Below are 22,382 nucleotides of genomic sequence, written 5' to 3' on the forward strand. Positions count from 1 at the left end.
ATTATGGGAGAACATAATGTCCAAGATGTAGAACCAAATATTCAAGATAGGCTAATAAAAGATGAAGCTTCAAGGTCAGTGTTATTTCCCTAGTCGATGATAAGCTCCTTGGAGGCAAGAACGAGTTCCATTTACTCCCTCCCATCTCTTTAGCCTGTTTATCCTCAGTGTCTCCCTCATAAGATGTGCTAAATAAGTGTTTCTTATTGTTGTTAATATGATTTCTAATGGATTCCAGAAAGATAGACTTGGGATCCTTTTTTTTTTAAAGGACCACCAGAGGGAGGACTCTTCAATATTTGGTGGCAGCTAGGTGCTCAGTGGATTTGGAAGACCTGGGTTCAAATCCAGACTCAGACACTTATTGGCTATGTGATTCGAGGCAAGCCACTTAAAATTTTCTTTGCCTGAGTTTCCTCATCAGTAAAGGGGGTTGGGGATCAATAAAAGCATCTACCTTTCAGGGCTGTTGTGAGAATAAAACAAATACAATATTTTTAAAGCTCTTTGCAAAACTTAAAGCACTATAAAAATGCTAGCTATTATTATTACTTTGCTTCCAGTTTTGGCAACACTACTATTAAATATTTAAAACTTAAACTAATCTGATTGAATGTCATGGATGTCATTCCTATGACAGTGTCATAGGTGATAGCTCAGTTTTATATAGTTTGTATTTGAAATTCTCTAACTCTGTAGTCAACTGTAGTTGTGCATTAAATCATATTTGGGGACTTACTTTAGGGATAGGGTAGGGAGATATCTATTGTTTACCCAGAGAGAAAGATACAGAGTGACTGACACCAAGGAACATGGACTTTTTTTTTTTAATCCTTACCGTCATTCTTAGAATCAATAATGTGTATTGGTTCCAAGGCAGAAGATCAGTAAGGGCTAAGCAGTGGGGGTTAAGTGACTTGCTTAGAGTCACACAGCTAGGAAGTATCTAAGGACAGATTTGAACCCAGGACCTCCCATCTCCAGGTCTTGGCTCCCTGACCTGCCTAGCTGCCCCTTGGAACATGGCTTTTTTGGGGAACAAGGAAAAAATCTCCTTTCTTTTTTCCCTTCAGATAATAGTAGTTAAGCTAGAGCATTTTATCCATCTAACAATCGAAAAGATGGAAAAGTTTTGGTGTCCAGGTACTTAAATCCAGATTTGTTTTTAATAATAAGAAACTTTGTTAGCTTTCCCTTGGCCCACATCAATTCAAGTATTGTGATGATCTTTCAAATATCAAGAATAATTTGCATGTGTTGTGTTTGTTCCAAGGCATTTCTAGTCCTAATATCTTCATTAGAATATCACATCACGTCCAGTGAGTACATAATAAATGTGTACTGCCTGTTAAGTATCAGTGGATCAGCAAGGGAATAAATAAACTCTTCTTCATATGTGACCCAGGCACTTTCAAGATTGCAGTTGCCCTTTTTAAGCCACTTAAGTATCACTTTCTAAATTGAACTGTAATTCATTCTTCTCACACTGGGCTTAGTTGAGCAGATCTAGTCAATGAAGCTGTGATTTATTAATAAGAAAATCAAACTAAAAATAACTTGCCTTTATGGAGCACGCAAAGATTTACAAAATGATTTCCCCAGAAGCCTGCGAAGTCTGTCATACAAGTATTATTATCCTCATCACCCCATTTTTAAAGATCAATAAACTCTGGGACTGATAGAGGTTAAATAACACCCTCCGGGTCACATAGGCACATACCAGAACTGAGATTTGAATCCAAATTTTTCTGATTCCAGGTGTAGCACTTTTCCCACTTGACTCTGTTGCCTCTCAAATTATATCCCATGGCCAGGGAAGTTAATTCACTTACCAACCTGCCTATCTTAATTCTCAGTCCAGTGTCTCCATTTCACAAAACAAGTATAGAGAGATTACGTGACATTCTAACACAGTCCATTGGTGATTAAATAAGCAGAATTTAACTTTCTTGATCCGCTGGTTAAGCCATGAGACCATTTCTGTGATTTATTTACTCTTACCATAGAAATACTTACTATTTCAACGGGATAGATTCCTTATTGAGTATCTGTCCCATCTTGTTTATCTAGGGTTGCATGGATTGGGGGGGGGGAGGGGGGAGGAGATTATTTGGCCATTTTCCCTTTGGCAAGTTACATGAATGTGATTATCATTATTCTTATTATTATTCCTATAATTCCCTCATTAGCAATTAAGCTATTAATCTCCAACCCATAATTGATGGGGAATTTTAACCTTTACAGATCTATGGTTGTGCATCACAGAGGAATGTTTCTTTTCTAGCATTACCATTAGGATAACCACTTTGCATTTATATCTGCTGGTATTTAAAAGACACCATTAATTGATACTAACTAGTTCTCTAAAAGTCAGATCTCTGCCAGTGAATTGGAATTACCCAAATGTCTAGCTGTTCGTCATCCTTCTTTATGCTATAACCTGCTGTTTGAGGGAAATTTTCTATATATTTGTTGATTTAGGAGGAAGAAGTTTTGTAGGGCCCTGCCCATGTATATACCCCAACTTTTTTTAATTAAAAAATATTTTATTCCAATAATAAATTCATATATAAATTTTCCAAAGTTACATGTTTCCCTCCTTTTTTCCCTCCCCTTCCCAGAGCACAACCCAACTGCTAATGGAATTTTATGATTTGGTTCCCAGATGCACTCTTCAGAATGTTCTCATGCACTCACTACCTTGTGATTTCCTGTTAGGTCCCTGGTTGCGTCAAGAACTTTGCATAACCAGCCAGATTACACCTATTATTTTTTCTCTGCCTGTGCTAACTAAACTGGTTATTCTAGTAATGTTTGAAGATCACATGTAAGAATCAGGAAGCTGCAGCCAAATATTTGCTGGTGAAAAGTCAAATTTTAAAAAATTTGCATGGATGATTGAAACTCAAAGCTTACTGACAGGGTACTTATTATCAAGCAGGAGTGCAGGTAGGTCAATGACAACTGTAGAAGTTTAGCTAACTAAACTGAATCCCAAGACTCCTAGGCAATTGGGGTTAAGTGACTTGCCCAGGGACACATAGCTAGGAAACGTCTGAGTCCCAGCCACTTAATTCTACAAAGATTTCTTAAATGCCTACTACTAGTATACAAGATATTGTGGCCAGGCGCTAATGCTACCTAGACAAAAAGGAAGGCTTTTAATATGCAGTAGCACTCAAAACAATGGCCCTGCCAACATATATTCTTATAGGGTAGGAAGGAGAGACTTCCATCTATATCTGAAAATGAAAGTCTCTTAACTGGTGTAGTAAAGTCTGAGGCAGGCAAACTATACCTCTATTAGACTGTAGCTCCAACATTTCACATATTTTCTAGATCCTAGTGTCCATTTATTTAAAGCCCATATCCAACTATCAAATGAAATATCAGTAAAATTCTCTTACCTAGCCACTTGTGATAGTCAAAGTCTTCTAGGCTGTCAATGAAGTTTTTCCCTTTCCAAGATCAAAACTATATTCACATATTTCCCTTTTTCTAATGTGCTCTGCTATCTCCTCATGACTTTTCCATTTCCCTTATCCTTTGGATTCTTAAATACTGATTTAAAATTTTTAAACTTGTTTCTTTGTTATCTTAAAATACCCAGGTAAGTCCTCCCTTCCTTGCCCCATTAGAGAAGACATCATTTGACAAAAAGACAAAGACAAAAAGTATGTCTTGCTTATTTCTATTTATCAGTTCTTTCTCTGGAAGTGGATGTACACAAGTCATTCTTCAAACAACAATCCTGTTGATGTATATAATGCTTTCTTGGTTCTGCTCATTTCCATCTTCATAAATTCATGAAGGTCTTTCCAGGATCCTTACATATTTAAAAGAAATATTTGGATACTTGAACATCAAGCCATTCTTACCAAGGAAATATGCTGAAGAGTGAAACGGAACAGATGCTATGTGAATTAAAAATAATATACCTTCAAAATGTTCAGTTACTGCCAAGTTTTGTAAAACCAAGTTGGGAATCCCAATTCTAATATCTTACCCACCTGATAAAGGCACACCATGTCACATTTCTCTCTGTGTTATAATTATAAATCCAATGAAAATCTAGCTTTTCTTTAGCAGAAGATATATAGATAGATATATGTTTATATATATACAGATATATATATATATACACAAAGCTATGTCTACATATAAATACATTCATGTGTGAGAGTGGTTCAGGATCATATCAGATGTGCAAAGTACCATCCGAGAGAAAATTTGACAAAATTTATTGTATTAGGAGATGAACAGATAAGCAGGTTTTGTAAACAAGAAGCCTCTAATGTTGACCCAGCACCAGGACCAAACAACTTATATTGAAGCATGCTAAAGAAAGTAGAAATCAATACTGCAGAAGCTTCTGCAGACACTTTTATGAGCATACTACATTCTGGGGTAAGCCATGAAGATTGAAAAGTGGCTAACATAATACCATTATTTATGAATGGGTCCTAAAGCCCACGACATCAAGACTATAAGCCTTTAGGTTTGGGTAGTTCACAAAGCTAGAGAAATGAAATGAAGAATACCGATCCTCAAATTTTCAAGTTAATGTGATTTATGAAATTAATGTATGTTAGCATTTTGTTAAGGTATAAAATTCAGGTGCAAGAGATGCCCCAAGGGACAAATTAACTTAAATCTGTCATGATTTCAAGTCTTGCTTCTTAAAAATGAGCATGGAAAGGAATAACTGAGAAATGAACTCCTTCTGCACAGATCCGATTATAGCTCTGGGGAAGGAGAAAGATTGAAGAGTCAAGAATGACACCTAAGTTGTGAGCCTGGGTGCCTGGAAGCATCATAGTGCCTTTGGCAAAAATATCAGTGTTAGGGAGAAGGGAAGGTTTGGCATTGTGCTTAATCAGCCCTTGAAGTGAGTGAGTGAGTGAATGATAGGCACCTGGCCTTTATTTTTTTAAACTCTTACCTTCTGTCTTAGAATTGATACCAAGTATTGGTTCCCCGGCATAAGAGCTAGGTAGCTGGGGTTAAGTGACTTGCCTAGGGTCACATTTGAACCCAGGATCTCCTGTTTCCAGGCTTGACTCTCTATCCATTGAGATATTCAAGAAATTCAACTAGCTGCCCTCTACTGGATTATTTCTAATTTACTTTTAGGGAAAGTCACATGTATAAATTTCCTACAGACCATAGCATAGGCAAGATATATTGTCTTTCATTTATCAATCCATAAGCATTTATTAAGTGCCTGCTGGATTCCAGACTCTTTCAAAAGTCTATATTCCTGGGGCAGCTGGGTAGCTCAGTGGAGTGAGAGTCAGGCCTAGAGACAGGAGGTCCTAGGTTCAAACCCAGCCTCAGCCACTTCCCAGCTGTGTGACCCTGGGCAAGTCACTTGACCCCCATTGCCCACCCTTACCAATCTTCCATCTATAAGACAATACACCGAAGTACAAGGGTTTAAAAAAAAAAAAGTCTATATTCCCTCAAGTTGTCACCTAGATGATGGAATACTTTTGTGCTGAAAGGAATGATGAACTGGAGGAATTCCGTGTGAACTGGAATGACCTCCAGGAATTGATGCAGAGCGAAAGGAGCAGAACCAGGAGAACATTGTATACAGAGACTGATACACTGTGGTAAGATAGATACACTGTGGTAAAATTGAATGTAGTGGACTTCTCTACTAGGGACTGAGGGACTTATGAGAAAGAACCGTGGGAGCAGAAACACAGAAGAAAAACAACTACTTGATCACATGGGTTGATGGGGTATGATTGGGGATGTAGACTCTAAACAATCACCCTAGTGCAAATATCAATAATATGGAAATAGGTCTTGATCAATGATGCATGCAAAACCCAGTGGAATTGTGCGTTGGCTATGGGAGGGGGAGTGGGATGAGGGGAGGGAAAGAACATGAATCATGTAACCATGGAAAAATATTCTAAATTAATTAAATAAAAATTTTCAATTTAAAAGTCATCTAGAAAAATCTCAGTAGACTGGTTTGACTGGTATAACTCACCAAAATGGAAGCAATGTTTGTGCTATTAGTAAATATTGATTGTTCTACCATCAGCAGGACACTGGGAACTGTACAGTAGGTCATGATAATAATCTAACCAAAGTACTCTGTCCCTGTTGTAGTCTTCATTTATACTGTTCCTCCTGATGTAGTGGCCCCTAATTTATTTCATTTTCTGGTTATTTTAATGCAATTCTAAGTGCTTATTATTGTCAGAAGCAGTGTACATTTTGGTTCTAATGGAACTAATTTTGGAACTAATTTGGAACTAATATTGTTCTTATGGTTAGGCAAAACCTGGTTTGAATTCTGCTTACTGTGTGACTTTGGATACGTTACTTCACCTGGCCTCAGTTTCTCATCTGTAAAATGAAAATAATAATGCTTATTGTTCCCACCCTACTTCAGAAGGATATTGGGAAAGTGAAATGAGATAATGTATGCAGAATGTTTTACAAACTTCTCAGCACTGAACGTCAGCTATTATTATCATAGGGTATGATTTTTATTTATGGGTATTACACAGTTTCTAGAGGTTATCTGTAATGAATGCAATAGGGTAAGCTGTTCACTCACTTGGTGGCAGTAATTAAGACAGGTAATAGTGGGTGCTAGTAGGACCCTAAAATTATTCATGTCCATGGACTGCTATTCCTTCAAGTAAATTGGTGATTAAGTTAATGAATTCCTTAAGTTTAAGATTACATTAAGGTAATTTTTACTAAAGGGAGGGGCAGCTCTACTTGCACATTGAGATTGTTTTATGACATGACCAGTAGTTCGAGGTAGAGACATGTTGTTCTTTTCATTAGAAGTGTATACTTAAAGAGTTTTCACACTGTTTCTTCACAATTGGGTATGATTTTCTTCTCACCCCCACCTAAATCTTTTAACCTTTTGCTGATAGGAATCTCTGCACCCCTCAGTGCTCTGTTGCCTAAAATAACCAGTTTTGCCCTGAAGTTTTTTAAATGGCATCAATCTTTGTATTTTCTTTTATTATTTCATAAATAACAGTAGTCCTAAACCATTACCACTTTCTCTCTTGCCCTTATCTTGTTTCTCCCTTTCATTCTGTGCCAATCATAGGTAGATACCCAACATCACACCACAAGCACAAGATAAATATGCTTGGAAGGTATCCTAGCAACATATTGTTCTGGGAACATGCTATGTTTCCCTGGGCAAGATCAAGCCAAACAGCCTAGACTCCTGGCCAGATGGGAAAGGATTTCCTTTTGAGTGTGTTTGGTGGATTTCATTAAATTTTCATCTTGAAATTCAACTCTTTGTCTAAACAGCAAAACTAGTCTACTTTTTATTTTCACTTGTCACAGGAATTTTGGTGGTGGTTGATCTTTTGATTTTATAAAAAGTCTTTATATGAACTAAACTTCTGGTGGTAGATAATATTTAAGACAACAGAGATTGCTGGGTCTATTTGGGAGACCTTTCTAAAACCTTACCGTCTCTTAATATCTGAGCATTTTTCCCTTAGCCCCTGTGATATTCAGTAGTCTGTATTTCAGCCTAGTTGTTTTTGTACTCACTCAGAACATCTCTTCCTATTGGCCTCGGTTTGTTTTAGTATATGTACAGGAAGAGTCCTTGTAGGGAACTGAGACTGCTGGTTCTAAAAATAGTGGCAGAAAATAGTGGTTTTTAAGTGCTTATGTTCATGTATCTAGTTCCCTCCTTTTGTTTGTTAGGCTCTACGATTAGCAGGTGGTACTTTCTTCTCTGTTCCACTGGTCACAGCTGGGCTGTTAATGGCCTCCTGAGATAGGGAATTAAAGGGCTAGTGTCTCCTGACCAATTAGAAATATTCAGCAATGGCTAGGAAATTTAGCAAATCCTTTGAAAACACAATTACCAGCCATTTGTGCCCTCTACGACTTTTCCCTTTTATTGTGTTGACAGAAAAATGGCCAATTAATGATTTGCTGGCAAAATATAGTAAAAAACTAGGGAAATTGAGAAAAGAAAACATTATAAACCCTTGGTGAAGGAGCATAACTAAAAAGTAGGCGTCAGAAGGGGTAGTTGAAGAAATAGTTCAGGTAACTCCCAAGTTTGCAGATAAAGTTACAGTTTTTATATATGCCAAAGAGGCAGACTGGTTCTATGTTGTGTTTGGTCTCTCTCACTGTCTTTTCTCTTTCCTGCTATGATTTAAGGTAGAATTAATCACTAATGCCACAGGTCTGTTTGACAGTGTCACTGCCTTGTTTAAAAAAAAAAAATCTGTATCCCTCAGCTTTGCATTTATAAGACTCTAGAATGTCCCTAAGCATACCTTTCTGGCCTTATTTCATCCTGTTTTATTTCATACTCTCTTTATCCCATCTACTAGAGATGCTCCCCAATTTCCTGCATTCTGTCTGAATTCCTGTCAGTTTTCCCCCATGGTTGGGATGTTTTCAAGGCTTGACCCAAGCTGTACCTCCTCCAAGAAGTTTTTCCTAATCCCTCTCCCAGGTGAAAGTCACTTGCCACCCCCCATTTTTCTAGCGTATCTTATCTCTCCTTCCATATTATACTAAACCTATCATGCTTTTTAAAGATATATACATCTCTACCTACCAAGAGGTAAAACTCTTGTCTCTCTGTCTGTGCCCATCTGTCTCTGTCTCTCTCTGCTCCTGCCTTTTCTTCCATTCTACCCCTTTCCAACATCCCCTCTTTAAGGTTGTTAGCTTTAAGGGGCAGAGAAGTCATGCCATTTCTTTGTACCCTTAGCCCTAGCACAGTTCTACAATTCCTTGCCCCTAACAGGAATTGAATAAATCAAATGGTTGCAGATTGTCACATTTAATTGAATAAGCTTGTGAAATTTCCTCACTGTGGTGAGAAGCAGGCATTACGGGTCTCCCAAGTTTCCAAAAGGATCTCTATCCCTTAGAGGAAAGGCTAGAAGTTGAGATGAGAAAGATGAGGGACCACAAATGATACCCTCATTTTTTAACAAAGTCTATTCCCAGTTTCCATGGAGTTTAGAAAAGACCCCAAAGCTCCTCATTTAATTAACAATGTACTTAAACCCTAGTATAGGCTACAGAGGCTCACTTTCTATTCATTCTGACCTCTTGCCTTTCTCCAATACTAAGAAGATATAGAGATAGACAGACAGACAGACAGACAGACAGACAGATAGATAGATAGATAGATAGATAGATAGATAGATAGATAGATAGATAGATAGATAGATAGATAGATAGATAGATAGACAAAGATATATACTAAATGTCATTTTTTAAAAAGAGTAACAAATAATTCCACATTAAACATCCAGGAAAATCAGGCACTATGTGTTTTTTTAGCATTGTGCCTTAGGAACTGTGCAGGACACTAGAAGTTTCTGAAATAGTCTTTATCCACAAGAAAGACATCATGAATTTGGCAGAGCTCTGCCTCAGCAAATAATCCTTATCACTTTTCCCCTCCCTTCTGCCTTTTTCTTGGGATCTCAAAATGGGGGCATGAATAATTAGCCTCTACTAGAAGAAGATATAATTGCAGGAATATTTTATGGGGAATAGAATAACATGCAATGGAATTTTTTCCTCTTTGGATTTCATATAACAGATTTTTCCTAATTATAAGAGTTTGGAGGGAAAGAATATCAGGGGAGACTGGGGAATGTTTCTTTGAAGAGTTTTTCAGAAAAGAGAAAAACACATCCTAGATTAGGTAAAGTTCACAGAACTCTGGTTCAATACTGCTTCAGTTTTTTGGCATTTCCTATTCTTTGTCAAATTTTTAGATCTGCTTTCTGGGTATGTGAGACAGAGTGATGTAATAGGTAGAGATCTGACCTCAGAACCAAGAAGATCCGGGGCTAAGTCCTGCCTCCGGCATTTATTGGTTGTATCCCTGAGCAAGTGCTCTAGGCAACTTTCTAAGACTGTAAGTTGCAGAGAAGATGCCAACCTCCTTTGGTAGAAGGGGCTTCCTTATTAAGAAGAGACCTTTCTATACTAGTGAAATCACAGATAGAAGCTGTTATGATGAGTGGATAGAACCTTGGGGTTGGAATCCAGAAGACCTGAATTCAAATTCAGCCTTATCAACAAGCTATTTGATCCTGGGCGAGTCATTTAATGTTTGTTAGCCTGTTTTCTCATTTGTAAAATGGGGGTGATAGTAGCACCTACCTCCCAGTGTTGTTATGAGATTCTAATGAGATAATATTTGTAAATATGTAAATGTAAAATGTAAAAATGTTAGCACCAAGCATAACACATAGTAAGTACTTAATAAATATGTATTGACTGATAGACTCTGTTCCCTTCATTTTGCTTAACAATGTGATATGGTGGAAAGATGCTGCAGTTTGGAAAACTGGGCCTCAAGTCAATAATACTTAAGCACAAATCCAGCCTCTAATACTTACTAGGTTTGTTATAAGTCACTTAAACTTGTTTGCCTTAGTTTCCTCAACTGTAAAATGGCGATGATAATAGCACCTCTTCTCAGCATTGTTTGAAAAGTACTTAGCATGGTGTCTGGCACATAATAGGGGTTATATAAATGATTATATCCTTCCTTTCTCTTCTCTATAAATCTAGTCCTTACCTTTTCTCCTATATACTCTATTTGAGAGTAAAGGTTAAGAGGTTTAGTGGGAAAGCCAAGTATAATCTTAATATTATTCACTTAAAATAATTCTTGGTGTTGCATATTTTGGCCTGAAAAAAAATTTAATGTTAGGACATAGAAAATAAATTTCATTTTTCTATTACTCACCTAGATCCTTAAGTGATGTTCACAGTGGTAGATTAAGTATAAATTATTTGAAATCATTATAAACACTTAAAAATATATTGCTATAAAAATATAGAAAGTTTTTCAGCATCAGTAGTGTTGCAGATTCTTTACCAGACATGCTTTTGTGGGAAGCGCCTAGAGATTCTCTTAAGTTTCTTTATTTACCAGGGAGTGCATCATCAGATCTTGCCTAGATTTTCTTCTCATAATATACTTTCCCTCCACTCTTCAGGTGCCTACAAAGAAGCTGAAGAAATATGAGAAAGAATATCAAACCATGCGAGAGAGCCAGCTACAACAAGAAGACCCTATGGATAGATACAAGGTACGGACAACATGGGAAAGTTCTTTCCAGGGAACTCCCTGCATAGCGATGGTGGTGGTGGCAGTGGTCGTGGGTTGATTCCTTCTGTGCTTTATGGATTGCTTTGGACACTCTACAGGAAAGCTCCATTGATAGGGATGTTTTCATTTTACCCCCATTTCCATGGGAACCATTGGAGTAGCCAAACATAATATTTCTTTTCTTTCAGTTTGTATGTTTGTAGGTAACTCCTGCTGTTGCATTTTTACTGGGATCCCACAGGAGACGCTCACACAGAAAGGGGGAGACAGAGAGAGAAAAAGTGGCTCTCAACTACTTACAGAATAAGAAAGGAGGAAATTACAGATACTGTTTACAACCTTGCACGGTTACGTCCCCAGAGACTTTTTAGAAGCTGATGTCAGTCTGTTTTTAACTCCCCTCTGCCTGTAGCAAATGTTCATGGTCAGCATTCACCCTTCTGGGAGAAAAATAAAACCTCAAAGGTGAATGAAGCAGATCAATGGTGTTTCTCACGACATTTATTTCCACAAATGTAAATTACACGTTGCCTAGTGACATCTGTCCACACTCCGCAGTTTCAGGATCCAGACAGCTTCCGTGGCGGTCATCATCTCTCATCACCTTACTGTCAGATGTTGGGTCATTTGCAAATACAGCTCTTCACTTCTGGGTTGATCTCACTCTTTTTTTTTTCCCCTTCTTCTTTTTTTTAAATTTCATTTAATTTGACCTCACTTCGAGTAGTGTTGCTTTGGTAGTCCTGATTTCAAAGTTCCTTTTCTCAGAAGAAACATCTTTTATTTTATCAAAATATTGGAGCAGTGCTTTAGGATCTAAGCAGGTTTTTTTTTTTTAGGTTGAGGTCTCCTTTGTAGCCTCTCCTGTAATTCAGTGTCCCAAAAATCTGAGTGTTTTAAGTTTTAACTAATTCAAATAGCACTCACACTTTTGGGATACTCTGGATGCATCCTCTCCGGCACCCTAGAAATCAGAGCTTTTTTCATTCCCATAATCTGGTACTTCCAAAGCAGTCTTCCAAGAGAAGTTCAGTAGCTGCATGATTTCTGTTTCCCCACAGTGGGGAGCCTTTTCTCTTTCTTGCCAGGTTGGCCTCTGGATGATTAAATTAGGAGAATGTCATGGGATTACCTCTCTGAGTTTCACCGTGGGCATCTCCCCTGTATTAGTGGATTTCTGGAGACTGAACTAAGCCACCAACTTCTCATCCAGATTTCTTCCTCTCTCCTGTCTACCCTATTCCACATTTATATTGTTTTCTTTGCCTCTGGAATAATTTTGCTATCAAAACAGGTCGTGTTCAAAAACTTTTGCCCTGAATTTTCAAGCATTATAATTGGTTTGCTATTTTAAAGAGACTTAAGAGAAGGTGCGTCTAAAAAAATGGGAGACAATATGAATGATGTCATCAGTTTTCTGATTACTGTTGGCAATTGTACATTCATAATGAATAAGGTTTTAGGATCATAGATTTAAGGCTGAATCTTAGAGGCCATCAAGTCAATCCCCTCCCATTATACAGATATGGAAACTAAGACATAAAGGACTTTAATGGTTTGCCCAAGGTCAAAAAGAGATTACAATACAGAGCTGAGATTTGAACTCGGGTCTTCTGATTCCAAATATAAGACTCTTTTCTCTTCACATTATCTCTAAGGGACCTGAGATAAAGGGAAGAAACCTAGGTCAAAAGTATATTGATAATTGGAAAAATAAAAAATATATATTTAAAATATATAATATTGTAACATTATATATATTTTAATATATCTTTTATATATATCTTTTAAAAATATATTGAAGGACAGCTAAGGTAACTTAGCAGATAGAGAACCAGACTTGGAGATAGGAGATCCTGCTTTCAAATTTGGCCTTAGACACTTCCTGTGACCATGGGCAAGTCACTTTACTCCCATTGCCTAGCCCTTACTGCATTTCTGCCTTAAAACCAATATTTTGGGGTAGCTGGGTAGCTCAGTGGATTGAAAGGCAGGCCTAGAGATGGGAGGTCTTGGGTTCAAATGTGGCCTCAGATACTTCTTAACTGTGTGACCCTGGGCGAGTCACTTAATTTGCATTGCCTAGCCCTTACCACTGTTCTGCCAATACATAGTATTGATTCTAAGGCAGAAGGTAAGGATTAAGAAAAACCCCAATATTTCGGTTTGATCCTAAGGCAGAAAGTAATGGTTTAAAAATATATATATATTGAACAGTCTAACCTAAAAGTGTAGAGAGGAACCTTGGTTAGTTTAGAACCTTTAGAGGTGCTAAACTTGGGATCAGGAAAAGTTTGGGTTTCTAGCTAGCCCATCTCTGACACTTACTATCAAGGTTTGACCCCCTCAGTTTCTTCATCTATAAAAAGGAAATCATAATATCTGTAGCTTGTAGCTCACTGGATTGTTGAAGTAAAGTATGTACTTGGCAAACCTTAAAGCACTTTATAAATGTCAATTATTATCATTGTGATTTGAAATCATTCTGAGAGCTCTGGGAATTCAATGCTACTTTTAATTTTTTTTAAAATAATTATCAACAATGTAGGCTACCAAGTAAGCATTTGTATTTGGGAAAAAAAAAAAGCTTAGTTTGCTTTTCTTTTTTCCCCCAAAGGCAAATACTATTTTAAAGATTGAACACATTCCTTAGTTTCTGGCCACATACAGATTGCAGATTTTAGTCATTTCTGTCTGTGTTTCTCTGGTGGATTAATCAAAATATTTCACTTAACCAAGCTAAGAAAAACTTCTGAAATATAGAGGTCTCAGATTTTCCAAAGTGCTTTTATGCCCAGCCATTTTACATTCTGAAGGTAGCAGCAGTAGTGAGTCTATTTCCTAACAAATCAAAAGCAGCAATCTTCCAAACAGCCATATTATTTAGAAATAGTTAACTGTCAGTGTCACAAAGGGATTGGGAAGGTTCGTTGGCTAGTGCCAACAAATTTGTCTTATAAAAGCTAAGATTAAAATCCTGCCACCCAACTATATAATCCTTAGATGTGGACCTTGGAGCATAGTTGGCTAAAGAATAACTAAGAAGCTAATTTAGGCCCCTAAAGGAAGAGAAAAATATAAAGCAATTGTGTGGTAGCCTCACCTTCCCCATAAATCACAATCCCTTTCCTTTTCATCCCATTTGTCAGGTAGAAAGGTAGATAGGGGAAGGGGACAGTGGTGGGCAGAGGATCATGCTTTCCTGCCGACCTGCAATTACTCCATAATTGAAGTGTAATAGACTTAGTTACAGTCCGAGAGGGATTCACCCACATTTTAGTGTGAGATGAGGAGGGAAAAAGGAAGCAAGAGGGAGGATACAAATCCTGACAGAGTGCCCAGGTATAGGCTTAGATTTCCAGGGATACAGAAGTGACTAATGACAAACATGATTCTGGCTTGGATTGCTTTAGAGTTCTTTTTAGTGGGTGTTTGTGGAAGCCTGAATCCATTTAAATGGATTCAGATCAGTCAAATTAGAGGTCATTTTTTAGCCATCACTCCAGGTCACCCAAATGTGGACTGTGAGAAGGTAGATAAAATTGTAGTTTAAGTCTGAGAGCTCTAAATTACATTTTTCTGAGGAACATCTCTTCCCTCTGAGGAAAGCCTTTCCTTCATGAGTCCCCACCCAAGTCAGAGCAATCTCCAGGGAGAGAAAGGCTCCCTCTGGACGCCAGGTAGGAGATGCAGTGAGCCCACATTGTGCCTTAGCCCTCTGTGGGTTTCCTTTATATTGACTCCTGGATTTTTCTTGGCTGCCTTCCACTTTATGCTAGCCTACCTCTGATACTCTGAACCCCACAGTGGTAGCTTATAATCGCAGTTAACGCAGAGGTGGAAAGAAAAGTCCTGAGACCAGAAAATAGAGAATATTAACTCTAACTCCTACGAAATGTCATTTATAACCTTGCCAGTTTAGTGCAGAGCTCACTTGTCCAATCTAGTATGTAGATTAGGAAGGAATTTATTGATTGCAAATGTGTGAACTAAATGTCCATCTGTTAGAAATATTAATACCCTGCTTCATTTTAACTTTTGTCTAAGTGCACCTAATTTAAAGATGACATTGAAACTTGTCACCTGAGTTGCGACCATTGGTTCAGTGAAAATTTCAGTTCATTTTCTAAAGAACTGATTTGTTTTGTTTGACAATTTCTAGGGCTATGTCCTACATGAGGAACTTTAGAGAAAACCCAAATTAATTTGCTTTCAGAATAATGTTATGGTTCCTTATTTAATTAAAGAACTACTCGCACAAATGAGAATTGAGCCTTGAAGAATCCAGCTAATTAATTAAATTGTATGAACCCCCAAAGCATAAAAAGCTAATAATTTCTTATCTGATTTATATAGGAAATCTATTAAAAATGGTAAGAATTCATAACATTCTTGAATTGGTACGGGGGTAGTTTTAGTTTTTAGATGAAGCCTTATATTTATGTATAATATAAACAACCCAAAGACCAAATGTTTTACTTATGTTTCAGTTTGTTTTCTGAGGTTGGTTATGCTTTGCTGATTTAAAAAAAAAATTTACTCACATGATAGAATCGGTTGAGAAAAATGGTGGCCAGTTCCACTTTAAGACTCCACATTTGCTGGTTTTTGGTGGTGCTCACTAAAGTAATTTCAATTCTTCAAACCATTTTATTGGGTCTTGTTAGTACAAGAATATAAGGTATTTGAGGGACAGATTAATTGCTTTTGTTTTACCTTAGTTGTTTGTCATTGATTTAAAGAATTCACATATTACCTTCTGTCTTGCCCATTAAAGAAGGCAAAAACTTAATATTAAATACCATACATTAACTTTAGCTACTCTGCCTGTCACTCTTAGTTGGTTTAGAACCCAAACCCTCCCAAAGTAGTGAGGTTAAGATAAATGTGCCCATCACTGGGCAGAAGAGTTTTCTTCTACAAAGGGAGATAAATTCACACTATTCTGACTCAGACTCTCTTACACCACAGAGACAACTATTAGCATTTGAAAAATATTTCTGCTATGAAATGTTGTTGTATTTGAAATGGATAATAATAGACAAGAAGAATATTTCTGGAATATAGAATTACATGCAAGGATCATAGATTTAGAGCTGTGAGAAGGATCGTAGCCCAGAGAGGTTACCAGAAGTCACCCAGTGGATTCAGTGTGGGTGGTACCAGAACCCTTGACTTCTTCCTACTATTCCACATCCTCTCTCTGGGATCATAGGACTTAGATCTGGGTCCTAGAGATCAAGTTAGGATCGTGATGAGACATTCCCATAAAAATGAACTGATATGTCCTAGATCCCAAAGCTAGCAAGCCATAAACTAGTATTTGAATTCAGCTTATTAATGTCCGTTTCCAAATCCTACTCTTCTCACTATACCACACCATAAGACGCTATCTAGCTTTCCAAGGTCAAACTTCACAATAAACTCTTAAAAAGTTGACACAAGTTCCCTTCGATTTTAGAGATGAATTTGAGGGTCTTTTGGATTCAGAAAAATGCCAGCCCCAAACCACATGAGGTCTCTCAGAATTAGTAGCTTGGTCATGCTGATACTTGAAACATTGTCAGCTGATTTATTATAAAAGTAACAAAGCCATTTAGATGTTGTGTCCTGTGTCTTTCATGGTTCAGAATTCATTTTTTTCTTTAGTAAATAAGGTTCACTTTTGCAGTAGGATATGTGAAAAATTTGCATCATGTAACAGGTTTCTGTAATACCTATGAAATTTGTTTATTTTATTTTAATCTGATTTTCACGTTGGAGTATCTGTTGGTATTTCCAAAGAAGGTCTTGAGATGTAAGAAAGAAATGCAGTCTGGATTGCCAACTGTCATTTAATTTTATTGTTGAGATTTTTAAAAGATCAGAAAGTGTTGTTCAAAATCAATGTCAGAGATTCTCCTTAGGGAATAATATGGCAGAGACAGGGAGGAAATTACCCCATATGGTCTTAGACTAAAACTTCAGAAAGCAAAACTTGTTATTTTAAGTCTTCATTTTTCAGATTGTGTAGAATTTTAAAATATGTCATCTGGGTACATTTGTCCTTGTGTGCCTTGAGATTGTCAGCTCAAAATGTCAATATTGTTGGTTACTTATTCTTTTTAAGAGTGAGATATAAAAAAAAGAAATGTTTGCTAGCTGAGTATATACTTGATAATAAAATTTCACTTCTCACTTAGAGAAGCATTTTTCTGACCCTTTAAGTCATTTTAAATCTGTGCCAAGAATTCATCATAGCAGCAGACAACACACCCCAAACAGAGTTGAGCTTCTAAAAACCTCATTCCTCTAGATGATTTTTTTCCCTTTAAACCTTACCACATTTTCTTCTGCTTGCCAGTGAACGTTTCTTAAGTTTCTCATCCCAGAACTAACTGTATTAAAATTCCTTGTCCTGCCTTATCCAGACCTCAGCCCACAGACAGACACAAATGGGCATCTGGACAAATTTTTTGCCTTTTTTTTTTTCCTTCTCCCACCGCCAAGCAGCTCTTTGTGCACTGAGATCTCCCTCTGCTGCCTGAAGATTAGCTTTTTTTGCAAGGTTTCTGACACTGTCCATGTAAATGAGTCCCACCCAGCTTTCATGACAGCAGTGGAAACAACTTACACCATGACTACTAATCGTACAAACATATTCATCCGTCAGGCAAACTGAGAATAGCATCATGGAGAGGGTGGAGTTAGAGTTTATCGGTCTTCCTGAGTTGAGACTTGCCCACTGGCTTTCTCAAGTCAGCCTTCTTTCACCAAATGTTTGCTGTCTTAGAGAGGACTCCAAGGGGAAAAAACCAATTAACAAAATAGAATTAACAAGTGTCTCTTTTGTTGTTGCTGTTTCCTAATTTTATCAGTAGGCATTTAAATTTCATTGGATATCCTTTTTTCCATTATTTTTGTACCTATGATTGAAAACAGTAGTTGGTCTCTGACTTTGCAGGAGGTAAGTTTTTGATTTGTGTATGTCTGTGATATCTGTGTCTGTCTTTTTGGAAAATGCAGTCTCCTCCTCCCAGAGTTATTCACCAAACTTTCCCAGCTAGCCACTCTTCCCCTGTGGAAGAGCAGGGGAAGGGAATCAGTGAGGAAAGGACCACCTCTTTATTCAGAGGATGCCAGAAGAGTGGCATTGGAAGGTGCTCCAAGTCAAGTCGAGGGAGAATTGTAAATGGTAGAATCTATTCAGTGCCCACTGCAGTGTCTTCAAAAAGGCAGCAGGAAGCAATTGTCTGTTTACTAGCTCTGAGCATTCGGCAAGTCTGTCTAGTGTGCTTGTGCAAGATTATAGAATGCTCGCATCTGTGCTCCCATAAAGACAAAGAGCCCCTTTGCCTTCCAACGAGATCTTGATCTTAAAAATCACTCTCCCTGCGTAGCAAGGGGGAGATTCCTTGTCAAGTTTCCAGAATGACCAAGACAAAGCTGGCTGCACGCAGTACATCAGAATGAAACTTCCTTCCCTTCCCTTTCAGTCCAGTTTTCATTTATGTAACCCTGAGGTTTCTCCCAAGGAATCCATCAGTTGTCGTTCCTGGGCAGGCGGGACAGACTGGGCCAGCCAGCCAAAGAATTCCCTTATTCCTTATTCCCTATGGCTCATGGCTGGCTGTGGGAGGCAAGGGTCAGGAGGCTTCCTCATCCTGGGAAAGGCCCCTGTCCTCAGTAGCAGTGATGTATTGACTTGTAGAACAGATAGTCTCCCCTTTTTGTAATGATGGAGGAGGAGGAGGAGGACACTGCATTTTGAGCCACGTTGCTTGCTTTCCCACTTGTCTGTGAGTGCGAAGCAGGAGCCTTGAGACCTCACATACTGCTTGCTTTGCAGACACTGAACTGAAGCTTCTCGCAAAGGGGGACAGTCTCCCCCACCCTCATTACTTTGCACACATCTTCAGGGGCCATCTGACATTCCTGGTTTCTCTGAGATCTTGCCCTAGCCTATACTCCTATAAAGAAGGATTATTACAATTCCACTGACTGCTCTAATATGGAGTTGCTACTTGTCCAAATTACAGCTGACCTCCTCTCTTTTTGGTTGTTGCTGATGCCCAACCAAAGACAGGGACAGCTTATCTCTGACCCAAAGTCAGGTGGTTGGTTACCTTGGGACACTGAAGGAATGCTTTGAACCAAATACTGATCCAGAAACACCCAGTAACTTAAACTGGAGACACATTTGACTCTTCAGAGTGAAACCTGACGAATCCTAGTGGCCACAAACTTGTCATTGTTTCTTACAGTTAAATCAGTGTGATAGAAATGTTGTTGAGGGGTTTTTGTGTGCCTGGGAGACAGTTATGCAAGAAGCTCTAAGCAATGGTGAGATCATTTAGCTAAAAGACTAGTCCTTTCTCAGACTATGTAAAAGGAACTCACCTAAAAAGTGAAAGAAATGTACAAGTTTCTTTACTAAGCAACCTGCTTTGCACAATAAATTCTGTTGAAACTACTGGCTAGTTGGTTGCAAAATACCTATTTCCTGGCCCTGGGAAAACTTGTTTATTAAAAAAAAAAAAACTTCAGAAAAGCTCACACATGTATAAGTTCATAGTGAAAAAGTATTGCTGCCAGAGAAGGGTATTGAAAGCAGGATTGTCTGGCCTTTGTGTACAATTTGGATGTCTCGTGTAGAATTTAGAAAGGTGTGACGGGGTCACTGATTTTGTTTATTTGTGACACGTATACTGTTTCATCATGCTTCTGTAGAAGGGTGGGATGAAGTGGAAAGATTCCAAAGGGACAGACAGAATTACTTTTGGGTACAAGATGATCTGCTGATAGGTAAATTTCTTCATTTGAGGAGCGCCTCGGCAAGTTTTATTGGCAAAATAATACTGTAGACTTGATTACAAGCTGTTACACTGTATTTTGTTCCAGAAAATACAGTATGCCCTATGTAGGAAATAACCTTTGAATGGGAGAGAATGTTCTCATATAAAAAAAGTTTCTCTGGGACTTCCCCACCCTCCAAAAAAATTATCTACATAAAATTCTTAAACTGTTGTTTTTTAAATAATTTTCCAAAGCTTGTCTGCATCTTCTGTACTTTTCACAGTAGAAAGCAGAAAGACCCTAAGTCTTGGGAAGACCCAATCAACCTGGAAAAACACAGAACCACTAAAACAGTTAAAAAGAACAAGTCTTTAATCAGGACAAGGGGGAACAGAGTTCTTATGGCCACCACACAATTTTCCTCATGGGAATTTCTATCAAACAAAAGAATTTGGGGTCTTACATACTCTTTAGGGAATATAACCAGAGAAACAACTGACTAGTTACTTAGGGGTTTGGGAAAGAAGTTGTAGTTTGAGGCTCGGGTATCTGGGAGAGGCCCAGATATATTAAGAGAAACCAAAAAGGATACTTGAGACTTGAGTATCTTGATCACTCCTTTTCTGGGAGCTTAATGGGTGCTTGATGGCTTATTGATCAGTCTGAGACAAGGGTCAGCATGGGAGTTCCTTAAATTTGGGGGTTTTATGAAACAACTTGTCAACTCCAAGTAGAGCCTTCTTCAGAAGTTTGCTCAGTAGGGACGGCCTACCCATTAGCACCATCAATCCACACTATGCATGAGATTCTTTGGCCATAAGAGCACCATCCAGTCACCTACTTTCCTGAGCTTTCTTGCTTTTTCATTTTATTTTGTTTTGAAATTATGTGTACAAACAACAGCATAGTTCACTTTATTCTAGTATTTTCCAGAGCCATAGATTTGACTTCTTTGCTTGAATTTTTGCCTATCTTGCAAAAAAATAGTCTTGACAATGCATATTTGAAAAAACAGGAAGGTGTCTTATATTGCACTCTTTCCTGTCAGATCTCCTTTGAACCTCCTGTGACTGACAGCTAAAACATTTTTGATACCTTGAAAAGAAAGACACTCAATTACTATTCTTTTATTTAAAAAAAGTTTTTTTAACCCCTACTTTCTGTCTTAGTAACAACTCTAAGACAGAAGGGCAAGGGCTGGGCAAATGGGGTTTAGTGACTTGCCCAGGGTCACACAGCGAGAAAGTATCTGAGGCCAAATTTGAACCTAGGTTCTGTTAGGCCTATCCATTATTCTGCCTTAGCTGCTCCTGAATGATTATTCTTGAAAAGAGACTTATTTCTTTTAGAATCATAAGTTGTAGGAAGATTTATAAAATAAGTACTCCAGCTGTTGATAGAGTATTTCTGGAAGTCCTACAGAAGAGTGGAAACATCAGAGGATTTTGTTTTCTTCAATGGGGTGGACTTTGTTAGTCATATCTTTAGCTTTCAATGTTCTCCTGCACTTGACTGAGAACTCCAGTAATGCCCCAGGGGAATCTAGCCCAGTCATTTATGTTTATTATTACATTTATTATACAGTGCTTTTCATCTGATGATTTTCTTGCTGTTCAGATATTATCGTCAATACAATTGCATCCATTTAACATTTAAATTGAGGTCCAAAGAACTTAGCTTTGTCCATGGGGTCACAGTTCTGATTTGTTTCCAAAATTGTAGCAGAACCTGGGTATCTCGACTCTCCCAGGCTTGTACCTCTAAATAAAACGTGATTGATTTGGGCCTCATTTTTGAAAAAAGATTAGAAATATTTCCTAACATTTCCCCCATTTTTCTATTCCCATGGCCTGCAGTTTCTTATTGGAGATGAGGAACAGGTTCTTCTCTGTGTTCCTGGCCCACATGTAGGTTCTAAATCTATATTAAAACATAGTGAGGTAAAGCTTTAGAGCTGAGAATATGTCTGGAAGATTTTCCCCTTCAAGGCACATTTTTTATAGCAGTGGATTTCATCCGAGGGTGTACTGGGGAGTTGTGAATTTTGTTGGGGTACTGCATCTGCACCGCTGGCTTAACTCACTGTTGTTTTCCCCAAACAGCAATCCTGCCTTACTGTGCCACTTCTGCCTTCTCCTACCTACATTCTCAGAGCCACCCTTGTTTTACCTCACCCCGACCCAACCCCAGATCAGCTGTTTTTCTCTCTGCTAATCTGTCCAGGGATTAACTTCTCCTTTTGGCTGTTGCTTTTTCCACAGAGGGAGAACCGGAGGTTACAGGAAGCCAGCATGCGGCTAGAACAAGAGAATGATGACCTTGCTCATGAACTAGTAACCAGCAAAATTGCTCTGCGGAATGACTTAGACCAGGTAAAGCTAGTCATACATGAAGCAGAATTAAGAATGTGGCCCCTACCTTAAAGAAGAGATTTCCCTCTTGTGAGAAAAGTGGGGGCAGTCCGTGCTTTTGAGAAAGGGTTGGCTTTGTT

The 22,382-nt window shown here is 38.1% G+C and overlaps 1 protein-coding gene across 8 annotated transcripts in view; it reads left to right on the top strand.

Moving 5' to 3' along the window:
* RABGAP1L (RAB GTPase activating protein 1 like) overlaps positions 1–22,382 on the top strand; it is a 605,798-nt gene that overhangs the window by 556,658 nt on the left and 26,758 nt on the right. For 7 of the 8 annotated variants that reach the window (XM_044674101.1, XM_044674102.1, XM_044674100.1 and 4 more), the window contains 2 exons: positions 11,004–11,096; positions 22,153–22,263. In XM_044674101.1, coding sequence (XP_044530036.1) covers positions 11,004–11,096; positions 22,153–22,263 — 204 coding nt within the window. Of the gene's footprint in view, positions 1–11,003; positions 11,097–18,023; positions 18,063–22,152; positions 22,264–22,382 lie in introns of those variants that run through there. The other variant, XM_044674107.1, reaches the window with a different exon arrangement.

Source organism: Gracilinanus agilis, chromosome 4 (assembly GCF_016433145.1).
Source record: "Gracilinanus agilis isolate LMUSP501 chromosome 4, AgileGrace, whole genome shotgun sequence".
NCBI lineage: Eukaryota > Metazoa > Chordata > Mammalia > Didelphimorphia > Didelphidae > Gracilinanus > Gracilinanus agilis.